The following is a 24,117-nucleotide window of genomic DNA, read 5'->3' as shown; positions in this document are numbered from 1 at the left end:
GCTCCGTCCAACGAGCAGCTTTGGGACACTCTGACCATTGTTTGATTCATCTCATTCCAACCTACAGGCAGAAACTGAAAACAGCCAAACCTGTATTAAGATCTGTGAAAAGATGGATGTAGCAAAGTTCGTTGTTAAGGGAAGAAGAAGACAGGGTCGGCGATTCAGGTAAGCAATAGATTTTTATTTTTCTTTAAGTGAGTGCACAACACCCGTAGTGTGCGTGTGTGTGCTCTCTCCCTCTTCTCCCGGCTGCTCCTTCTGTTCTCCTTAAGAAGGTTGTCTCTCCGGCCCAATCACTAGAATAAACAGGTGTTATTTATTATTTCTGATTGGCCTGCTGATTAGCCGCCGGGCTCCAAGCCTGCTCTCCCCCCTCATTGGGTGTTCGATCATGCTTACCTCTCCACATACCCCCACCGCCCGCCTCAGGCCGGGGAGCCGTCCGGCCTGCAGCCCTCCCCCCCCCCCCCCCCCCCCCCCAGCCCCCCCCCCCCCCCCGCCCTGGAGAGGAAGTCGGCCACAGCCATCTGCGCCCCCGGTCTGTGGACCACCTTGAATTTAAAAGGCTGTAACGCTAGATACCAACGGGTGATCCGCGCGTTGGTATCCTTCATGCGGTGAAGCCACTGGAGAGGAGCATGATCTGAACAGAGGACGAATTCCCTGCCCAGGAGGTAATAGCGAAGAGTGAGAACGGCCCACCTGATCGCCAGGCACTCCTTCTCTATGGTGCTGTACTTAGCCTCACTCTTACTGAGTTTTCGGCTAATGTACAGCACCGGCCGTTCCACTCCTGCCACCTCCTGGGAGAGAACCGCCCCCAGACCCCGATCGGATGCATCCGTCTGTAACAGAAAGGGGAGAGCAAAATCAGGAGCGTGCAATAGTGGCCCCCCGCAAAGTATAGATTTTACCTTTGAGATGGCCTGTTGAAACTGCTCTGACCATTGGACGGTATCTGGTCCCTCCTTTTTAGTGAGATCAGTCAATGAGCTGACGAGGGACGAATAATTAGGGACAAAACGCCTATAGTATCCCGCCAGCCCCAAAAACTGTCTCACCTCCTTCTTGGTCTTAGGTCTCGGACAGGTGGCAATAGCTGCAGTCTTATCAATTTGGGGCTGCACCTGCCCGTGGCCTAAGTGGAAGCCCAGATACCTTACTTCCACTCGCCCAATTGCGCACTTCCGTGGGTTAGCCGTGAGCCCGGCCCGTCTCAGCGCCGACAATACCGCCCTCAGGTGTTGCATATGCCATTACTGTAAATGATGATGTCATCTAAATAAGCAGCGGCATTAGCCACGTGAGGGCCGAGTATTTTATCCATCAGACGCTGAAACGTTGCCGGTGCCCCGAACAGCCCGAACGGAAGTGTCACGAATTGGTGTAATCCAAACGGCGTTGTGAAAGCCATTTTTTCGCGGGATATTGGAGTCAAGGGGATCTGCCAATAGCCCTTCGTTAAATCCAAAGTCGAGTAAAATCGAGCAGCACCTAACCGGTCGAGCAACTCGTCAATACGCGGCATTGGATAGGCGTCAAATTTTGACACAGCATTTACCTTGCGATAATCCACACAGAACCGGACCGAGCCGTCAGTCTTGGGTACCAAGAAAATCGGGCTGGCCCAGTCGCTGTGGGACTCTTCTACTACTCCCATTTTCAACATATTACTCAATTCTTCCTGAATCACTTTTTTCTTGTGTTCAGGTAGGCGATACGGCCGGGTCCTAACGACCACGCCCGGTTCAGTCTCGATATGGTGCTGAATCAGGTTAGTACGACCGGGCAGGGGTGAGAACACATCAGAGAATTCACGTTGGAGGTGCCGGATATCGAGGAGCTGGCTCGCTGAGAGATGATCCCCTCCGGTGACCAGAGCGCCCGGCCGGGCTCCCTCCACTGCTTCAGCAGATTAATGTGATAAATCTGACGTGAATCAGCCCTGTCCGAACGAACCACCTCGTAATCGAGATCACCGACTCGTCGTGTGACCACAAACGGTCCTTGCCACTTGGCGAGTAATTTAGAGCTGGAAGTGGGTAGCAGTACAAGGACTTTATCTCCCTGTGCAAATTTACGTAGTTTAGTGCCCTTGTCATATCGCCGGCGTTGGTCATCCTGAGCCTTAAGCAAATTCTCCGTAGAGAGCCGCCCCAGTGTGTGGAGTTTTGCTCTAAGGTCCAGAATATACTGAATTTCATTTTTACTCTTAGAAGGCTCGTCCTCCCAAGCCTCTCTAATGACATCCAAAACCCCTCTGGGCTGTCTGCCATAGAGAAGCTCGAAGGGGGAAAACCCCGTGGAGGCTTGGGGAACCTCCCGCACAGCAAATAACAAGGGCTCTAACCACTTATCCCAATTTTTCGCGTCCTCGTGAACGAATTTACGGATCATTGATTTAAGCGTGCGATTAAACCTTTCCATGATATGTACCCCCTTTTATACTCACTGGTATCCGGTATAGCCCGTCGCGACCGGGGGCGACGATTGGCGTGGCGGGGACCCGAATCAGCGCACTCACCTCCTTCATGGAGCAGACTTTTGGTGTGCTATTCTCGCCCCCGCGGCGCCAATGCATCGGCCCAGCACTTCTCACTATACCCCCAGGGCCAGCAAGACCAACCGATTGAACCGGAGAGAGACCTGGCGCTGTCTGGGGAACCGCCAGGGGTCGTGGCTCCACCCTGTCGTGCGGATATGGCCCCGCCCCTCTTGGGACATTTGGCAGATCCGCCTGTGTGCACCGCCGTCTGGGTGCTGGTGTGGGCGGTCCCCGCAGTCTGGGCCTGGGAACAGGAGGACAGAGAGAGAGAGGGGGAGAAGAGAGAGAGGTTATTTCGCCGACCCTGGACCTCGCCACCAGGTGATCCTCCGCCAGCCGGATGGCCGTCTCCAGATCCTCTGGCCGGTGGCACTGGACCCACTCCGATGTTCGGGAGGGGAGGCGGGTGATGAATTGCTGCAGCACCACGGCATCCACCAGCTGGTCGGTGGTCCGGCCATCCTTCACCAGCCATCTGCGGCAGGCGTCACGGAGCTGCTGAGCGAACACGAAGGGCCGGCCACTGGCAGTCAGCTCCATGGAGCGGAAGTGCTGACGCTGCTCTTCCGGATTGCGGCCGGCCCGCTGGAGAACGGCTCGCTTCAGGTGAGCGTACTCCAGGGGATAACTCTTACCGGCCACTCGGCCCGCGGCCAGCCACACGCCTCCGCCAACCTCTCGAAGAGGTTCAGGAACACTTCTGGGTCGTCCTCCGGTGCCATCTTCTGTAGCGAGATGGGAGGGTGGGCGGCAGATGTCGGAGCGGGCCGGATCTCCTGGACCAGCAGACTCCGGATTAGCTCGCGGTCCTCCCGCTGGGCCTCTACGAGGACTTGGAAGCGTCGTTCCAGATTCTCTCTCAGCTCCCCCAGCGCACGATGTTGTTGTTGGTGGAGGGCCGCGAGCGCCTGGATGACTTCCGCACATGGACTGGTAGACGGAGTAACCATTCTCGCAGGAGGGTTTCTTCTTCTTCCCGGGTTTCGGCACCACTGTAGCAAAGTTCGTTGTTAAGGGAAGAAGAAGACAGGGTCGGCGATTCAGGTAAGCAATAGATTTTTATTTTTCTTTAAGTGAGTGCTCAACACCCGTAGTGTGCGTGTGTGTGCTCTCTCCCTCTTCTCCCGGCTGCTCCTTCTGTTCTCCTTAAGAAGGTTGTCTCTCCGGCCCAATCACTAGAATAAACAGGTGTTATTTATTATTTCTGATTGGCCTGCTGTTTAGCCGCCGGGCTCCAAGCCTGCTCTCCCCCCTCATTGGGTGTTCGATCATGCTTACCTCTCCACAATGGACTAACGAAACAGAGCGGGATCTACAAGTCTGTTTCGACCTCACTGACTGGAGTGTTTTTGAAGCTGCTGCAAACGATCTGGATGAGCTCACAGAGACTGTAACATCTTATATCAGTTTCTGTGAAGACGTGTGCATTCCTACCAGGACTCAACTCACATACAACAATGACAAACCATGGTTCACTGTAAAACTCAGACAGCTACGTCAGGCCAAGGAGGTTGCTTACAGGAATGGGGATAGGGCCTTGTATAAGCAGGCCAAATACACACTGGAAAAGGAGATCAGAGTCGCAAAAAGGAACTATTCTGAGAAACTAAGGAGTCAGTTCTCTTCCAGCGACTCAGCATCTGTGTGGAAAAGTCTAAAAAACATCACAAACTACAAGACACCATCCCCCAGCACTGTAGACAATGAACGACTTGCAAACGACCTGAATGAGTTTTACTGCCGGTTTGAGAAAACCCCCAACACCCACTCTGAACTGCTCTTCACGCCACCATTAACACCTCCACCACCCCCCGCCTCCCTCATACCTGCCCTACAGTTTAACGTAGATGATGTGCGCCAGGTTATCCGGAAACAGAAGAGGAAAAAAGCACCAGGCCCAGATTTTATAACACCAGCCTGTTTAAAATCCTGTGCTGACCAACTGGCCCCCATCTTCACCCTGATCTTCAACAGACCACTGGAGCTGTGTGAAGTGCCCTCCTGCCTCAAACGCTCCACCATCATCCCCATCCCAAAGAAACCCAAACTTACAGGACTAAATGACTACAGACCGGTGGCACTAACATCTGTGGTCATGAAGTCCTTTGAAAAACTGATGCTGGCCCACCTGAAGGACATCACTGAACCCTCACTGGACTCTCTTCAGTTTGCCTACAGAGCAAACAGGTCTGTGGATGATGCAGTAAATATGGGACTGCATTATGCTCTGCAACACCTAGACAGACCAGGGACCTATGTAAGGATCTTGTTTGTTGACTTCAGCTCGGCGTTTAACACTATCATCCCAAAACTTCTCCTGCCCAAATTAACTCAGCTATCTGTGCCCACCTCTGTCTGTCAGTGGATCAACAGCTTCCTAACGGACAGGCAGCAGCTGGTGAAGCTGGGAAAATTCTCATCTAGCATCCGCACAATCAGCACTGGCGCCCCCCAGGGGTGTGTCCTCTCCCCACTGCTCTTCTCCCTGTACACGAATGACTGCACTTCAAAAGACTCCTCTGTGAAGCTCTTGAAGTTTGCAGACGACACCACACTTATCGGCCTCATTCAGGACGGTGACGAGTCTGCTTACAGACAGGAGGTTAAGGAGTTGGCTGTCTGGTGCAGTTACAACAACCTGGAGCTCAACACGCTCAAAACAGTGGAGATGATAGTGGACTTCAGGAGAAACCCCCCTGCTCTCCCCCCACTGAGCATCATGGACAGCATTGTGGCAGCAGTGGAGTCATTCAGGTTCCTGGGCACCACCATCTCTCAGCACCTGAAGTGGGACACTCACATTGACTCCATTGTCAAAAAAGCTCAACAGAGGCTGTACTTTCTTCGTCAGATGAGGAAGTTTAACCTCCCAAAGGAGCTGCTGAAACAGTTCTATACCTCCATCATTGAATCCGTCATCTGCACATCAATAACTGTCTGGTTTAGCTCAGCTACTAAATACGACCTCCAAAGACTACGTCGAATAGTTCGGAATCACTGGTACAACCCTTCCTACTCCCCAAGAACTGTACTTATCCAGAGCGAGCAAAAGGGCTGCCAAAATCACTCTGGACCCCTCACACCCAGCACACTGCCTCTTTGAACTTTTACCTTCTGGTCGACGCTACAGAGCACTGCGCACCAGAACAGCCCGACACAGAAACAGTTTCTTCCCTCAGGCAATCCATCTCATGAACACTTGATGATAATAATTGTGGAACCAACATCACTACTTGCTATACACTTTTATACACACATACACTTATTTAACAACACACTTTACATGCCAATTTGCACATAACAGATGCACATATAACGTTGTATATAGTAATAAACATGTACATACACTTGTCAATCTGTATATTTGCACTCACTCCTTACTTCTATTTTTTAAAATATATTTATTATCTGTTTTTTGTCCTGTCTCTGTAATGCTGTTGCACTGTAGAAGCTCTGTCACGAAAACAAATTCCAAGTATGTGTGAACATACCTGGCAATAAAGCTGATTCTATAAGGGCACAGGCATGGCTAAAATCAATAATGAGCTAATGCTGTAGCATACCTTGTCATTGCTGGGGTTGACAGGGATTATTTTTGCTGATAAACTTTCTAAACTCAGGCGATAAATCCAACTCCAGCAACAGTCAACAGACAATTATACTGCAGATTTTTTTCACTCTGCCGCTGCAGTGATGTGGTTTCCGGGTGCAATTTTCTTTTTCCGTTACATTTCTTTATATATTTATTTTTTTCTCAGTAACGGATATGATTTAAAATGAAGCGAAGTACAATACTTTAGGCAAACCATACTTAAGTAAAAGTAAAATTATAGATTTTAACACTACTCTAAAAAGTACAAGTTCTCAAAAAAAAAAAAATAATAAAAATAAAAAATACTTATAAGTACAGTAACGTGAGTAAATGTAATTTGTTACTTTCCACCTCTGTGTCAAAGGAACCTTATGAAATTGAAAATAGCTTAATAAAATAATTTATTTTTTCTCAATTGTAAGTTGAGTGTTTGTTTGTTTGTTTAAAGCTTTACATTAAATGCCTTTTTCTATAATATAGACTATGTTAGCAGAAGTGACTGTGAGGTCATGTGAATATCACAAATTAATCAATTTACATAACCCCTGAAGTCCTCACAGAGATTGACATTATCTCATCACACATATTATGTGTTCTATAGTCTTTGATATAGTTCATTGAAATTACGTCAACACTTCTCACAAAGGGCGGTTCATTCTACTTTTGCGACCCCAGTTTAATAAAGGGACTAAGCCGAAAAGAAAATGCATTTACATTTACATTTACATTTAGTCATTTAGCAGACGCTTTTATCCAAAGCGACTTACAAATGAGGACAAGGAAGCAATTTACACAACTATAAGAGCAGCAGTGAACAAGCGCTATAGACAAGTTTCAGGTGTGTAAAAGTCTAAAATGAATGAATGAATGAACTTCTCACAAAGCTCTCTGTGTGTTTTCTCATTATTTTTATTTACCTTTGTTTTCTCCTTATTCACGCTTTTCTTCACTCCATCTCAGCAGGTGGCGGAATTGGCCAAAACGGTTTTTGCTAATCGCGAAAAATGCAGAAGAATAAGGAAGCGGAAGTGTTAGTGTAAGCGGAAAAGGTACTACCCAGAACAACCGGAGAGCAAGAAGGGTACGGGACATAAATCGTATCTTTTTAGCTTTTAAAATCATCGAAAACACCGTTCAAAACGTGAGTATACGTTATTTATTTGTTATATCACTTTTTTGTCCCACATAAAATGTTTTCGTTCCCTCGAGTGTGTTTAATTCTGTCAGGCAGCGAGGGGAATTAACGTTAGCGGGTTGCTAAGCGCTTCAGGCCTCGCTGTCAGAGTTATTCTAGTGAAATTTCTAGACTGCCCATCAAAATGTTGTATTTTACAGTTGTGTAATGTTAACAGTATTGTTTCAGAGGATTGAAAAAAGCCTGTTACAATTTCAGAGAAATCCATCCATGTAAATGAAAGGATGTGTGGTTAACCTGCTAACCTTAGATCCCTTCAGCGGAGCATTACGAGTTCTCTTTGCAACATTAAAGAGGGTCAATACACGGATTTTGCTTATTCACAGTATTTAAATATTAAAACTTATTTGATACTACCTTACTTTAAATTAGGATTAAAGATCCGATTTCTGCTAAAAAGCAATTCTAGAGTGTGTTCATATTTTAGGTCGTGGATGTCTGACATTAAGATAAACTCGCAAAACACATAAATACACGTCAGTAACAAGCCATATCTGGAGTTTATCTAACAAAATAGTTAATATATATATATATATATATATATATATATATATATATATATATATATATATATATATATATACACATTCACATTTTTTAAAGAGTGAAAATGTTGAAATTTTGTAGTTTGTAATCTCTTTTTCAATATTTTGCTTGGATTAAAATGTATTATCTTTCCATGTCTAAAGATGTTCGGTGACTAAAATTATATTTTAATAAATATATCTGTTTAATCTGTTTTGTTTGAATGCACCAAAATATATTACCTATATTCACTGAGAAATTGAGAGAGTGTGTAGTGTGTGTAAAGGCACTTTAAAACTGTACTTGCATATGAACTGTAACAGACCACTAGTATTCTAAAGGGGTTTAACTGTAGGAACAAACAAGTCAGGTTCTTTATCAGCCACATAAAATAATTAATATTCACTTTTTTTTTTCAATTCAAGGCTTATGTTGGTTTTGTCCTGTGTTTTCATGAAATAATATTGTTTAATGTAAGTATTGTTTTCATATTCATTTCAGTGTAAAAATGGACAAGAGCGATCTGGTGCAGAAAGCCAAGCTAGCAGAACAGGCTGAGCGGTATGATGACATGGCAGCAGCAATGAAAGCTGTGACTGAAGGTGGTGTGGAGCTTTCCAATGAAGAGCGCAACTTGCTCTCTGTGGCCTACAAGAACGTGGTGGGTGCCCGGCGCTCATCCTGGCGTGTCATCTCAAGCATTGAGCAGAAGACCGAGGGGAATGAGAAGAAGCAGCAGATGGCACGCGAGTATCGTGAAAAGATCGAGACCGAATTGCAGGACATTTGCAATGATGTGCTGGTATCTTCACTTTCTTCTCTTAATCTCTTAATCTAAACCTTTTTGTTTATATATATATATATATATATATATATATATATATATATATATATATATATATATATATATATATATATATATATATATATATATATATATATAACACACACACACACACACAGAGTTGAAGTCAAAATTATTAGCCCCCCTTTGAATTTTATTTTTTAAATATTTCCCAAATAATGTTTAACAGAGCAAGGAAATTTTCATGGTATGTCTGAATATTTTTTCGTCTGGAGAAAATCTTATTTGTTTCATTTCTGCTAGAATAAAAGCAGTTTTTAAAAAAAAAAATTATGAACCATTTTAAGGTCAAAATTATTAGCCCCTTTAATCAAATTTTTTTTACTACAGAACAAACCATCATTATACAATGACTTGCCTAATTACTCTAACTTGCCTAGTTAACCTAGTTAAGCCTTTAAATGTCACTAAGCTGTATAGAAGTGTCTTGAAAAATATCTAGTCAAATATTATTTAGTCATGGCAAAGATAAAACAAATCAGTTATTAGAAAAGAGTTATTAAAACTATTATGTTTATAAATATGTTGAAAAAAATCTTCTCTGTGTTAAACAGAAATTTGGGAAAAAAAATAAACGGGGCTAATAATTCAGGGGGGCTTATAATTCTGACTTCAACTGTATATATATATATAAAAATGAAATGAAATGAAAATTATGTAATTAATTACTCAACCCCATGTTGTTTCAAACCTTTGAGTTCTTTATTTGTCTTTGTTACCCAAATTAAGATATTTTAGGTGAAATCTGAGAGCTCCCTCATCCTCCATAGACCGCAATGGCCTAACTCGATAAGTCCAGGCCCTCAGTGGTTCAACCGGAATATTATCTAGCTACAAAAATATTTTTGTGTGCACATAAAACAAAAATAATTACGTTATTCAACAGTTTTTTCAGTGTGAGTATAGGGAGTGCGTTCATGTGTCATACTTGGTCTTGGTCATGCCTCTGATCTATTTCTGATCTATTGGAAATGCCCGTGCTTCGTTTCAAACAGAGGAAGTCACATGCAAGCTTTCAGATTCAAACCAAATTTTTACAATTTGTGTAATGTGGATGAATGAAGGGTGTAGGTATTTGAAACAACAAGAGCATCAGTAATTAATAATAACAAAAGAAATTTACATTTTTGGGTGAACTGACCCTTTAAGGTGTAAGAGTCAGTTATTCATCATATTATTTTGTCTGCTTTCATAAATAATGGGTCATTTTCCACTATGTTAGATCACAAAAATGAACAACCCTGATTGTCAATCTGTCTTTACAGGGTCTTTTGGAGAAGTACCTCATTGCCAATGCCTCTCAAGCAGAGAGCAAGGTTTTTTACCTGAAAATGAAAGGCGATTACTATAGATATTTATCTGAGGTAGCATCCGGAGAGTCCAAGACCAGTAAGTACATTTAAATATTTCTGTCTATATGAGAAAAAAAAATACTTTTTATTTTTGCTGTAATTCTTTTGGAGAGATAAAATCAGATAAAAATCAAAGCCTAAAGCAGGGATATTTAATTATGTGGGATTTTTTATTTTATTTTTTAAATTGTTTTTATTAGTGGTCTTGCGCTCTGTGCACCTTTATTTCAAGCCAGTACATTTTTGTTTGGCAAATAATAAACATTTGGTACCAGAAGACAAACATTACATTAATATGAATTAGTTTTTGTGGAAATAGATTTTTCTAAATTGTTATTTAAGGCTTAAAATACAGTGTAGCATATTACATCATGTCATATGTAGCGTTTCTCCTTGTTTTATACTATTTGGCCATCAGGTGGTATTGTGAGCAAATGAAGCCTCTAGAAATTAACCCTTTTGTGAACTACTTGGCTAAAAAGCTTCAATGCTTTATAAGGCTTCATCTCACCACCATGTTTTAGCATCTATTTCATGTTCAGGAAATGGATAAACCGCAGTGTGGATGCACCTCACCATGACACCCAAATATGCTAGGGTAGCAACTAGCATAACATAAAATTTTTTCTTTTTAAAATAATTTTTAATAATACCGGCCTAATTAATCGGAGAATAAGAGTTTTAATGTAAGAAAGTGTTTTCAGCTAAACAAGAGAGTCAATTTCAGTATCAATAAGATATTAATTTCAGTGAATCACTGCTATCTGTCCCTCTTGATGCACAACCAGGGCTTAATGCTAAGGATTTTTTTACAAGTAGACTAATGAAATAAGAACAAACTAATTATAAGAAACAGCACAAATAAATTCAATAAAACAAGATGTACATTAAAAACAGCTTTTTTTTGCATAGGTTTAACTGTAGTATGCTGTAGTATTCGAGTATAGAGAGCACACAATCCTGAATCAGTTCATTTTACTGCATATTGCATTGGAACTGTCAAATACACACACAAATGTTCATAATATCTGCATTCATAGTAAACGTGATTTTATTTAGTTTTCAATTTTTATTTTTTAAATTTAATTTACATTTGTTACTCTGGTTTTAATAAAGAAATATAATAAAAATAACTTCTAAAACATCTATTCTTGTAGTAAATTAGAAATCATATTACATTTGTCGTCATCTCTTTTTGCTGTAAATAAAAAATGTGCTGTGCCAGGTTTAACCACTACTTGGGCTTGGTGGACTCGCCAAGACAATTACTTTTGGCTCATTTCCACTGATTGGTCACCTTTATCAGGCTTGCGTTTCCAGTACCAAGGGTACCCTTTTGGTGGGCATGGTGTATGACAGAAAGTTTCAGTCGACATCATTTGCTCGAAAATGTCTATAGTAAAGCTGTAGGGGTCGCTTATGTATCATAAGAGAAGCACTTCTTACAAAACAGATATAAAAGTTTATTACTAACTTTTCTATGAACAGGATTTGATTACAACTGCAGATCAATGACAGTGCGAAATAGCCTACTGTAAAGTCTGTAATTATATAAAATAAATAAATAAATGCAACATATATGAACACATACAGACCCTTACAGTCTCTGATATATTACCAACTACAGAAGAACTACATATAGCAGACATTTAGGCCTTATTTGGGTTCAAAAACAACACAAAATCAGATTATATACTCACAAAATCATTATATAATATAATTCCGCTGTAATCTCTCGGCTGTGTGTTAAGAATGGCGGCTCTTTTGTTTTCATTCTGGCTTGTTGCATAAGATACGAATGACCTATCTCTGTAAACCAATAGCGTTAAGCTCCGCGTCTAGCTCCGCCTTTTGGTACCCTTTATCATAATTGGTACCCTCTTGAAAAAGTGGTACGGGACAGTTCGGTACGCCTTTTGACAGTGGAAACGGCCATAAAAGCATACCGAACCGTAGCATACCACTCAGTGGAAACTCAGTCCTCTTTCTTTCTTTTTTTTTCCCCTCAGCCACGGTTGAGAACTCTCAGAAGGCTTACCAGGATGCTTTTGAGATAAGTAAGAAGGACATGCAGCCCACACACCCTATACGACTGGGTCTTGCCCTCAACTTCTCAGTTTTTTACTACGAGATCCTCAACTCTCCTGAGAATGCCTGCCAACTTGCCAAGACGGTCAGTATATGAACATAAAGGGCTGTTCACACAGGATAAGTACTTGTTTTTAACAAAAGCAGGACTGTTTTCTTCTTGCCAGTCAATAGCTATGTTTTTATCCATACAATGTACAGGGTTCAACGCTAAGGATTTTTTCTACTGGCCCGATCGGGCCAGTGGTTCACATTTTTACTTGCCCTGCCAAAATTTTCACTGAAATAGCTATTTCTTAGCTACTTATTTTAAATAATGTGTCAAAAGCCAAACCTAATTGTAATACCCTTTTTAAAAACATAACTTTTCTTTAAATACAACTGACAATTTAAAAATTTACAATTGTGATTTAACTAAATTTGATTTTATATGTTATATGTATAGAAATAACAGATGAACCGAGACTGCAGTCAGATCACGAAGCAGAACAATGTTGACCTTTATTTCGAGGTGTCAGTGCAGAAATGAACAAAACAATAGGCCAAAAATGTTATGATTAAAAATATTATAAAATTAAAAAATGAAAAAATTATCAGATGGTCAAGTTCTGTCAGTTTTCCTTATGGATAAACAGCACTTGGTAAATTTTCAGCATGCCTTCACTTTCATATATGACATGAAATGCTTATTTGCCGGTAGAAATGACATCGCGCCCTATCATCATTCTCTCCTCATATAGCCGTATATGTGGCTATTACACAACCATAATACACTGTGATATAGCCTGTTTTGTTAGATGATTGGATAATTTTGCTTTCTTACTATCGATTCGTCTTCTCAGTGATTTACTATATAAGAAAAAGTGCCTTCTTCAACTGCAGCAAATTTAAATTTTGTTTTTGATATTTGATGCGAGCTTATCTCACTCGTTAGAAGGCGAAAAAGTGGATGGAAATCTTTGGATGGAATCATAGCTATTGAGACAAAGCAAAGTCCCCTCAAGGCAAGTCATTTCACACGGCAGCCATCTTTGAAATGCCTCTAGGGCAGTATGCTCAGGCATTCTGTCTGAATGGGGAAACATCATATTCTCCAAAACTTTTAGCGACACTTATGATTACATTTAGATATTTGGAATCACCTATAAAATTTATTAACAACTGTCTCATGAATGTCATAACTGTCTCATTTATGACCGTTCTACACATGATCATCCTCTTAATAATGCCTCATCCAATCGCACTGCTCTTCTGAAGTAATTCACAACTTGGTCTTAATGGTGAATTTCCTCAAGAAATGACAACAACTCTTTGTTCACAGGTATGTGTCATGTGATGTGCTTTTGACAGGATGGACTGCACCTCGCGTCATTTCATACAGATTACAAAACCAGAAAACTTTTGTTTTCAATTGTAGTTTGTTCATTTAATAATACAGATATTAAGCTTTACGTTGATAGATTTCTCATGTCTGTGAAGCAAGTATTCGCTGAGATTCAATTGTGTTAGCTGACCACATAAACTGTCATAAAAACACATGTCTGGTTCGAGCTTCTACCCTAGCGAATCGTCAGTCTATAGTGATCAATGATTGGATCCTGTACTAGTAGGCCGGGCTTCATTTGCCATATTGACTGTTATACTTTTCCCCATTCAAAACTGTACAAGTGACACATCTTGTGTATTCTATAGTCTTTGAATATAGTTGCCAAAGATGTCCATTGCGAACATTTTTAGACACAATTGACATTACATGTAATTTGTGTACAGCCATTTTTATTTTTGCCACCATCACAAAATGAGAAATGAGAGCTTCTTTTACAGGCTTTTGATGAAGCCATTGCTGAGCTTGACACTTTAAACGAGGACTCCTACAAAGACAGCACCTTGATCATGCAGCTTCTAAGGGACAATCTCACTGTAAGTCCTGCTTTATATTTTCTGTTTTAGTTAAACGTGTGTTTCAGCACATTGTTAATTCATATACTTTGTTGATTCTTATGCCTATAGCTTTGGACATCAGAAAACCAGGGTGAAGAAGCAGGGGAAAACGAAAACTAGGGGAGCACTGATCTCCACACACCCACATACATTCATCTTAAATACACAAAAGGCTTCCATCAACTCTCCCACCTCATTCCACCCAACACCACTCACCTTTCTCTATTTAGTTCCCAGCCCTGCTCCTCTATACCCTTTGAATGATGATCAGCACCCACAGGAAGACGCTCAATGAAACCCTTTAAACAGACCCCAGCGGCTGTAAAGGGGGTGGGTTGGCTCACAGGGTTATATGCTGACGTTATAGCAGGTCCAATAATTTTGTTTGTGAATTTAATCTGTACTGATTATCAATCCCTGTTCTTTATGTGCGTCTGTGTGACTGTAAGTGTGCGCGTGCCACTAACCAAAAGTAACTGAAGTGGCTGTATGTTTATGTATTTGAAAGTGCGAGTGAACGTGTTGGGGATCAGAGGTTGTGAAATCTAATTGTCCTCCTTGATAATTCCCTTTGTTTGACTTTAGCAGGCTGTGCATTTTCCTTTTTTTCTTTCTCTCTCTCTCTCTCTCTTTTTTTTTAGGATAATTCATCTGTATTTACAGGTTTTATTGTATGGTTATTAAACTGGCAGTTTATTTTCACCAAATAGTGAGTAATTCTGACTTTTTTTCTTGTGTTTTATTCGAATCTGTTTGTGCAAAAAAAATATCTTGGCAATTACTCCCTACCAACGATCACCTTTATTCCTGAACCAATGGTAACCACTAGTCTACAGATGGTAACTGTTAACTAATACTTCATACTGGCACACTAAAGTGAGTCATTTTTTTTATGTTTGTGAAAATGTTTTTAGCATAATGCTGTGCTACATAGCCCCTTACTTGTTTTTTTTGTTGCTGGGACTCTCCACTAAGACTCACTAAGCATTTTCACCAACTTTAAGTTTACAAATAGCTGTCAAGACAATCTTAGTGATGTCTCAAAATGTGTGTGATTCACTTTATCCTCAAACGATAGATGCAGATGTGATATTAATACCTGAGAGGCAACGATTTTGTAATACTAAAAGGTCAGCAGACAGAGGTTGTCCATTAGCATTATAACTAGAATGGTCCAACATTAGACACACAACTGGTTAACCAATTAACAAAAAGTAATTGTCAGAAAGTTACCAAATAGCTTTACACAATGAATTTTCAACCTAAAGCAACATCTTGCAATGTAGACCAGGAGTACTCGACCATATTCCTGGAGATCTAGCTTTCTGCAGAGTTTAGCTGCAAACCTCTGTTTAATTACCAAGTTCTCCTTTAGATCCTACTTAGTTGCTTTAGTTGTGTTTGAGCAGGGTTGGAGCTGAACTCTCCAGCAACAGGAATGAGTGGGCACCCTTGATGTAGACCAGGGATGGGCAACTTTGGTCCTGGAGGGCTGGTGCCCTGCAGAATTTTGCTCCAACACTTATTCAACTTGACCTGTTCAGACCTGAACATGTTAATCAGTGGCTGGTCTGAAATTGTATACTTCCATACTATATAGTACTCAAATCAGTATGCAAGCTGAGTAATGTGTCCGAATCCATAGAATTAAAAAAAAATTTACGAGAAGTACACGGATGACCTACAGCATCGGGTGAGATTGTGAAGTGCGCATCCTATGCACGTTACGCTATCCCAAGTGCACTGTGAGAGAATTCATGAACGAAAGTGAAGTGATGCCACTGTATGTCTAAGTTGCATTCATACTACTCCCATTCATACTGTATAGAACGTTCTTTTCTAACAGTCAAGTAGTAAATTCAAATGTTGTACCTACTGAGTAGTAGGCGATTTTGGACACAGCCAATGCCTTCAAGATCACTAGAAAGTTACAGCCAGTTGTGCTTGATTAGGGTAAGAGCAAAACTCTGCAGGACACCAGCCCTCCAGGACTGAAGTTGCCCTTCCCTGATTAAGACAGTTTCAGAATTTTCCTAGAACATTCATTAATGTAAATTACATGATTATTTTAGCACACACAATGGCCACACTTAAAAATGTCAAATAAAATAGATTCCACCTTTAATGTAAAACTACAGTAAAAGGAGCAGGTTTAACCTTCTATTCCAGTCTTTGACATTATCTTCCTTGTTGTTAATTTCTACATTCTTGTCACCAAGATTTTGCTTATGAGTTTTCAGAAAATTTTTTTTTTTTTAGAAAATATATTCAGAACCAGTGAACTTGCATTAAACGTATATCTTGTGATTAAATCTGCCCTTGTTTTAAAGAGTATTTAAACTTTTACCTTTTCACATAATGCTTTGAATGCTGCTGCATGGAATTGGACATACCTACTGTACTTGTGACTCCTTCAGGTGGACAGATTAAAGTGATCTCAAATTAAAACATTACTAAACCATGCCAAAATATTCATGAACTGCATAACTTTTGTTATGTGCATTTTGGAATATCGCATCAAAAAAATGCATAATGGAAAAGCCAAGATGCGCATACATTTTGAAAATGCGTAAATATGTTAATTTTACAATTCAGTAAAAGTAGTTTTTAAGTGTTGTCCATCACTTCTTTGTTTGCTCTATTAAACTGATATTTGCACTGTTCTATGCTCTTCTATTTTTTAAAAATGTATGATAGATTAAATCTGATGAACCTGAGCGGCGCTTTGCATCTCTTTATTGAACATCACACACACTGACCACTGTTAAAATCACAGCACACAGATGTCAGATGGTATGTCATTTTTTTCTTGAGCATCCAGACAGGTAAAGCTCAGTGAACACAGTTTACAACGTTGTATAATGAATATCATGTATATGTTTAGGCTTTAAACTGTTATATAAAATCGTACAATAAAACGTAGCTCCTGCAATTCACTTGAAAACACGACTCTCCAAATATCTGAATCAATCCAAATTGTGTTCAGCATTTAACAACAAATTAATGGACATAAATATAAAAATAAACATGGAATTTCATGAAAATGCATATCCTATTTTTCAGAAATAAAACGAATAGCCTATAAAAGTAATGATATTTTTCTCTAAACCCAAACATGTTCAACTTAATTATTTCCTATATATATATAAAATTCTTTTTTCTTTCTTCTTTTTCTTTCTTCCACTATTTTAAACAACCTGACATTATAATAGCAATAATTCTCCCTATCCTTCATAATTTCTTAGGCCTGCTATATCAGGCTATGTTTTCTTGTATGTTATATATTTACATTAGAAGTAATCAAAGCAATGAATAATAATCCTGAATCCTGAATTAATAGATTAAAACAACAATTAGTAAAATATCAATTTATAAGTTCTGAATGAAATTGTAGGAAGTTATAAAAACGTTTTCCAAGATGAATATTACAGTATAACGTAAAAACAAAACTAACAACATTTTACGTTATTGGTGGTCGCGTGAGTAACGTATATTTACGTACGTAGATGTCACGTCATTGTGTGGCGCACCTGATATTTTGTTTTCACGGCAATAGTTATTTCTGCAGCCGAACTTGAACAACGGTCAGTAATTAAACTGTTTTGTGCAACATTAATCACATATCAATCGTTATTTCGGAGGTTTCATCGAAGTTGTTGACATTTAGTTTTCGACAGGTTGTTTCAGCGTTAATTAGCGCGATTTCAGAACACTAAAATCGTTCAGGACTGTATCTCGGAGTCCGCGGACACGATGTAAACGTTAACATTTAGCCAGATAGATGTTTGTTGTAATGTATATTTACTTTATTGTGTCAAAACTACTAAAAGGCACCGGATGTAATTGAGGTTAAGTTGAATTATATTCGCACAATCGCTCATTTTGAACGTGACAGGTTTCCTGACATGGTCATCCATATAACTTTTTGTTTATTACGCTACTTTAAAATTCGGTCTGACATAGCATGTACATATGACCTAAAAGCAACATTAGCACTATTTGATTGCCTGTGTGAACAATGTTTTACTTTGACTGCAAATAATACGTTTCGGAAATTAAATATTAAGAAAGTCCGAATGTGCGAATATAAGTTAAACTCAAGTTTACCTCAGTCTGAATGTACTACCTATAAGTTTATCATCAGAAAACGAGACATATGTTAATATGTATTTGGTACAAATAATCTATATTTTCGTCTTGAAATGTTTGGGTCATTCTACAGAAATGTCAGTTTTTCTGTCCTATGCTTAACGGAAATTACACTTGAGAAACTCTGTTTACGATTCATTCGCGTTCTAAAATGAATATACTTCATTTTGACGTCAAAGATGGATTTTTCCATAATTTAAACTACAATAATGTATTCATAACCATAAAATAAACGAGATTAAAAGTGCTAAGTCAAATAAATATAATAAAATTCACAATAAAAGTAGTGGAAGTAGGATGTTACTGTTTAACTAAAGTTTATATTAAACTTTTAACTGGTGGACTTCCTTTAATATTAGGAATTATAAAGCAATAGAATATAAATGTATTAATTTACATAATTTAGTAAGCCATGATTGTCAATATGATTATATTTTGCAGCAAGGGTTTTGTAAATGCAATTTGCATGAAAATTATAACTGGTGTTGCTCTTCTTATGGGCAACACAAGTATTGTTCTGTTTCTCAAATATGTTAACATGTGTAACTTAAACTAATATTACATTAATTGAATTCTGCTAATCTTGAGATTTAAAGGATTGCGTCATTACTTATTTTAATTGTTATAACCAAAATATGGTTGAGGAAAGGAAATAACATCAAAAACTTTTAGGAAACAAAATGTAATCTTATGGTGCATTATCATTATTTTGCTGCAACTTTGACTATATCTGCAAATAACATCAAGAAATGAAACGCCAGTGACAACTTTTTAATAAGTTAACTTTAAATAATGTACATTTTAAAATAATCTTAAATAAATGTACGAACTGTTTTTAAAAAATCATTATAAGCTGTGTTATGTTTTAATAAAGTAAAAAATGTCATTAAGTAGTGTGGGCTACGTCTGAATACAAAATAAGTAGATTTTAAGGCATTTTACCAAACCAAAAGAGTTTCTGTAGAATGACCCATTTATATTTGTTTATGCTGTGTCTGTTGGAAATCAGGTTTTGTAGTTCTGCATTTGTCCACTGGTTGGCAGAATTGGCAATATTTTTATTTAAAGGCATTATCTTGCGTTTAACTCATTTTACAGTCTATGGTTTAACTCCGCAGATTCTGTCAATTTCACCTCTGTTCTTGTCGTAGGTAGTTTTGTTTACATCTCTACTTTGTTTAGCGGTGGCAGTCACATTATTTTGTAAAACTCTGAAAACTGAATTTCTGAAACTTTATCTTCAGTATATTATTTCATGTCCTATTTTTTTTTATCGAAAAACATTTTTAATATCTTGTTTTTTTTTGTGTCATTTCAGTCTATGTAATACATGCTATTAAATAGATTTTAGCAGGGATAACCGTTCCGAATGTTCCGTGCACGCATCGACCCCGGTATTGCAGTTTAAAGGTATATTGCAGTTCAAACTTCATTTTGCGGTTTAGTTATTGCTTTCAAACGTTTTCAAACATTTATGGCTTATGTTTTAAAAGTTCTGTTTGCACTATAGAAGGGCTTTAAATTTGTAATTTCTATTGTATTATGCATCTCACACCCGCCGACACACATTATTTTTTTAGTTATGTAACGCGCTGCAAAAGAAGTAAAAACAAGCGAAAATAAAACATTAAATCTCATTGTTTGCTTTATTCATTATTTTGACAAATAATTCCATATTTACGCGCTCTGGTGATTTATAAATATTAGAGAGTAGCCTAAACAAGCCTGTAATAAGATTGATAGACGTGATTTCTATATTAGATTCGTAATAAAACATTATTATTTTCTTCTTCGTCTAGGTCCAATCAAATGTAAATTTATTTTCATCAGTGTCTCGCCCACCCGCCGGCTCCTTTTTATTTATTTATTTTTTAGAAAAGCGCCCTGCTTTCTAAAATACATAACATGTGATAAAAATAACGACACTGGATCTGGATGAGTACTTCACGTGTGCATCAAGCTGTACTGTCTGTTCTGTCATCTGTACAGTTTTACGATACGTTTTATAACCTGAAATACGAAGAGTTCGTTAGCAAAAACTCCGATTCTACTTATTTTCATTTTCATTTAATTATTAAAAACGGAGTTTATTTTCCAAACAAATACTTCCTACTTGTAAAATTCGAGGTATTATTCAATGACATTTTCTTGCATTATATTTCTACAGCTCATTTTATTTACAAGCAATGTTTTATTCTCATGATTTATTTTACAAACGCATTGGGAGATTTATGTGCTCGTGACGATGTTACTAAGAGTAAATATAAGGTAAATTTATATTAATAAGTGTTCATCTCACACCCGCCGGCATATGTTATTTACAAAAATAAAACTAAAACCGGTTAGAACTGTAGAGTACATTTACATTTAGAGTACAAATAAAAGTTATTTGCCATAAATAACACATGGTGTGTCCGAGTGTTACTTATTTTGTTTGTTCCGTTAAGTGGACTGAGGATTATTAGAGAAGCGGGTAGATTTCCTAATTAAATTACCCGGTTTTACTGTCCGTCCGATTCTTTCTTCTGTTAACGTTAAATGCTTTATTTACCTCGTGTGCCATCTGTGGTTTGTGCTGCTTTTCAGCACAGAGGAGCGTTTTTATATTTTAATGTTTTATTTTGCTGTTGTCTTGATGATGATGAAGATGATGATACTGCTTGCGAGGTGCTTGTAGTGCAGCGTCTATGCGGCTGAGAGTAAATTTGACGTTATTCTCTCCTTTAGCTGCGGTTATCAGTCTCACACTTTTTTCCTTTTTCTGAAAGTCTTAATAACACCATCGTTGAGCTTTTCTTATATTATTTAATTAAATAGGATTGTTAAACATTTATTTGTAGTTCATAGTTCCCATTCACTGCGCTCTAAGTTTACCTCGCTATGACGACTTCCGCTGCTGAGAAACCCGGAAATGTGAAAATGTATATTTATTATTATTATTATTGTTGTTGTTGTTGTTGTTGTTGTTATTTGTCAACCAGTGACTCCAGAATGTTTTGGCGAGAAATGTGTCTGTTGATTTTACGGAAGTAATGTCACCTCTTGCTAACACTTCCTGTTTTGCTTACGTCACCATTTCCTTTTAGTAGCCTACTGTTTTTAGGCCTGTGTACTAGTTTACCATATATGGAGCGTTAAAAAATAAACTGTCTAGCCTTTTATTTTAAAGTGGGTCTCCATAATCTGGTCATTGATTTCTTAAAAAGGATTGTTTTAAGCAGTGTTTTTTTATTGGCTGGTCAATGCTCCCGTTGCATCCTGGGAAAGGGCTCACAGTGAAATATCCTTATACTGTTTTTTATAAACTGATAGATTTGAGGCCAAACTTTGCTAGATCATACAGCAGGATTGTGCTGATTTATGTGTTGGTTTATCCGTGTAGTGGTGTAGTGCATTCCCATCATTAAGAATGATTGTCCCGACAGTGCCGTCCCTTCTGACTCGATGTACAACTCATACTTACCTGGCAGGGGAGACACCATGATCAAGAAGGTGGTTCATCCAGGGTGAGGCTCAGCCATTGCACTTGTCGGCTGTGTTGACCTCTGCGAATTCCCCAAATGTGGGAATCTCGACTGCATAATTTCTGGTAGTGGGGGACTGCGTTCGCGCTCTCCCCTGATAAATTGGTTAAAGATAGAAATAACACTTCATGTAGGTAAACCATAGTAAGCCATATTGGACTGTCTAGTTTTGATGTCCAGGCTGCATTTTTAAGTGTCAGCTTAGACTCGTCTTAACCTTTGACTGTAAAATCATAGACTGTAAAATATATGGACGTAGCATCCTTGACACCACCCATAGGTTTCTGAAGAGCGCAAATGAAGCTAAAAGTAGGCGCGGCCAACCGTCGCCATTTTGTTCGCGCGTCATCGCACTCACGGCGGGATACCAAACAAGGGCAAAAAGGCGGAGAGTGAGCGGAGCTACAGACACGTGCTGGCATTTTGCTTGGACCTGGTTTAGACCATAGACTGTAAAATATATGGACGGAGTATCCGTGACGTCACCCATAGGTTTCTGAAGAGCGCAAAAGAAGCCACAAGTAGGCGCGGCCAACCGTCGCCATTTTGTTCGCGCGTCATCGCACCCACGGCGGGATACCAAACAAGGGCAAAGAGGCGGAGAGTGGGCGGAGCTACAGACACCTGCTGGCACTTTGCTTAGACCTGGCAGACAGACTTTACTTTGGGAGAAACGCTTAATACTTTATTAACTGCGACTCGTTTGTGTTCTGACCACATGTGCTTGGCTGTACACTATATCAGTAAAGTGATTAGACTTTCAAAAACACTGTAGTAATACATTGAGCCACTAAACATTGCTCTTATGACGTTTTTCTACAGGAGGAAAACGCGAATTACTTCCAAACACTTCAGATATAGTCTGTGTTAGTAAATGCAGGACTATTGATGAACTCCAGCATAACACTGTATGATAACGCTTCAGATGACTGTTCTAGAGCCTACAGCTAATCAATCTGTCACATTCTGGAGTGCTTTACAGCTCTAAAGAAAAATATTAATGATAAATGATCTTAAATAAAACAAATACATTTATAGAGATGGTATACAAGTATATAACTTTACTCACATGGGAAACGTAGGCCACGTGAATGGTTTGTGAGCACAATTAAATGCACACAGCATCCCATATCATCTGATAATTGTAAGAAATAAGTCCAAAAGGCAGCTGACTGTGTAAAGCCACATAAAACAACACAAAAATACGATGAATATGCCGAGATCAGTGGCTAATCTGCCGGATTCAGCTGAGGTGAAGTGACGGCGACCAGCGAGACCTAGCTGTCACTCAAGTGGCCACGCCCTTAATTATGCAAACTTAATATAACCTAAAATAAAGGAAATGGATGAGTTATAAAAAAATTCACCCCCCTCACAGTTTTCATGGAGGGTAATAATAGCTATATGAACCAAAATCGTTCTTTGTACCAGGCTGTAAACACCTTTTTTTCTGCTGTAAAGTTGGCCATTCTAACAGAGGGCTCAATTGCACTTTGCTCTATTATGGAGCCAGGACTAGCGGAATTTTGATGAATTGCAGTTTCAGTTACTTCCGTATTGGCCTCCCGAGGGAGAGCGGGAGGTTGCCGCTTGGTTTAGACAGAGCTTTCTGTGGGAGAAACGCTTAATACTTTATTACCTGCGACTCGTTTGTGTTCTGACCACATGTGCTTGGTTGTACACAATATCAATAAAGTGTTTAGACTTTTAAAAACACTGCTGTAATACATTGAGCCACTAGGCAGTGTTCTTATGACGTTTTTCAACAGGAGGAAAACCCGAAATACGTCCAAACACTTCAATTATAGTCTGTGTTAGTAAATGCAAGACTATTGATGAAATCCAAGCATAACACTGCATGACAACGCTTCATATGACTGTTTTATAGCCTACAGCTTATCAATCTGTCACATTCTGGAGGGCATTACAGCTCTAAAGAACATTATAAATGATAAATGATCTTAAATAAAACACACACATTTATAGAGATGGTATACAAGTATATAACTTTACTCACCAGGGAAACGGAGGCCACGTGAATGGTTTGTGAGCACAATTAAGTGCACACAGCATACCATATCATCTGATAATTGTAGGAAATAATCCCAAAAGGCAATTGACTGTGTAAAGAAACATTAACCAACACAAAAATGCGATGTATATGCTGAGTTTATCGGCTAATTAGCCGTAATCAGCTCAGGTGACGAGACAGCGAGCAGGGAGACCTAGCTGTCACTCAAGTGGCCACGCCCTTAATTATGCAGACTTAATATAACTTAATAAAATGAAACGGATGAGTTATAAAAAAAATTCACCCCCCTCACAGTTGTCATGAAGG

The 24,117-nt window shown here is 39.2% G+C and overlaps 1 protein-coding gene and 1 non-coding gene across 2 annotated transcripts; both read left to right on the top strand.

The window, feature by feature from the left end:
- Window positions 1-7,164: 7,164 nt before the first annotated feature.
- On the top strand, window positions 7,165-14,813 carry ywhabb (tyrosine 3-monooxygenase/tryptophan 5-monooxygenase activation protein, beta polypeptide b). Its single transcript, XM_056463193.1, has 6 exons — window positions 7,165-7,281; window positions 8,362-8,662; window positions 9,991-10,114; window positions 12,087-12,250; window positions 13,990-14,085; window positions 14,176-14,813. Exons 2-6 carry the CDS (start codon window positions 8,369-8,371, stop codon window positions 14,224-14,226), a joined length of 729 nt encoding a protein of 242 aa, XP_056319168.1. The 5' UTR covers window positions 7,165-7,281; window positions 8,362-8,368; the 3' UTR covers window positions 14,227-14,813.
- A 6,897-nt stretch (window positions 14,814-21,710) lies between these two features.
- Window positions 21,711-21,876, top strand: LOC130234332 (U1 spliceosomal RNA). The gene has a single exon (XR_008838292.1). It is a non-coding gene; the product is annotated as a U1 spliceosomal RNA (small nuclear RNA).
- Window positions 21,877-24,117: the final 2,241 nt, after the last annotated feature.

This window comes from Danio aesculapii, chromosome 8 (genome assembly GCF_903798145.1).
Source record: "Danio aesculapii chromosome 8, fDanAes4.1, whole genome shotgun sequence".
Lineage (NCBI taxonomy): Eukaryota > Metazoa > Chordata > Actinopteri > Cypriniformes > Danionidae > Danio > Danio aesculapii.
The sequence above is the reverse complement of the archived record's forward strand: the minus strand, read 5'-3'. Positions and strand labels throughout refer to the sequence as shown.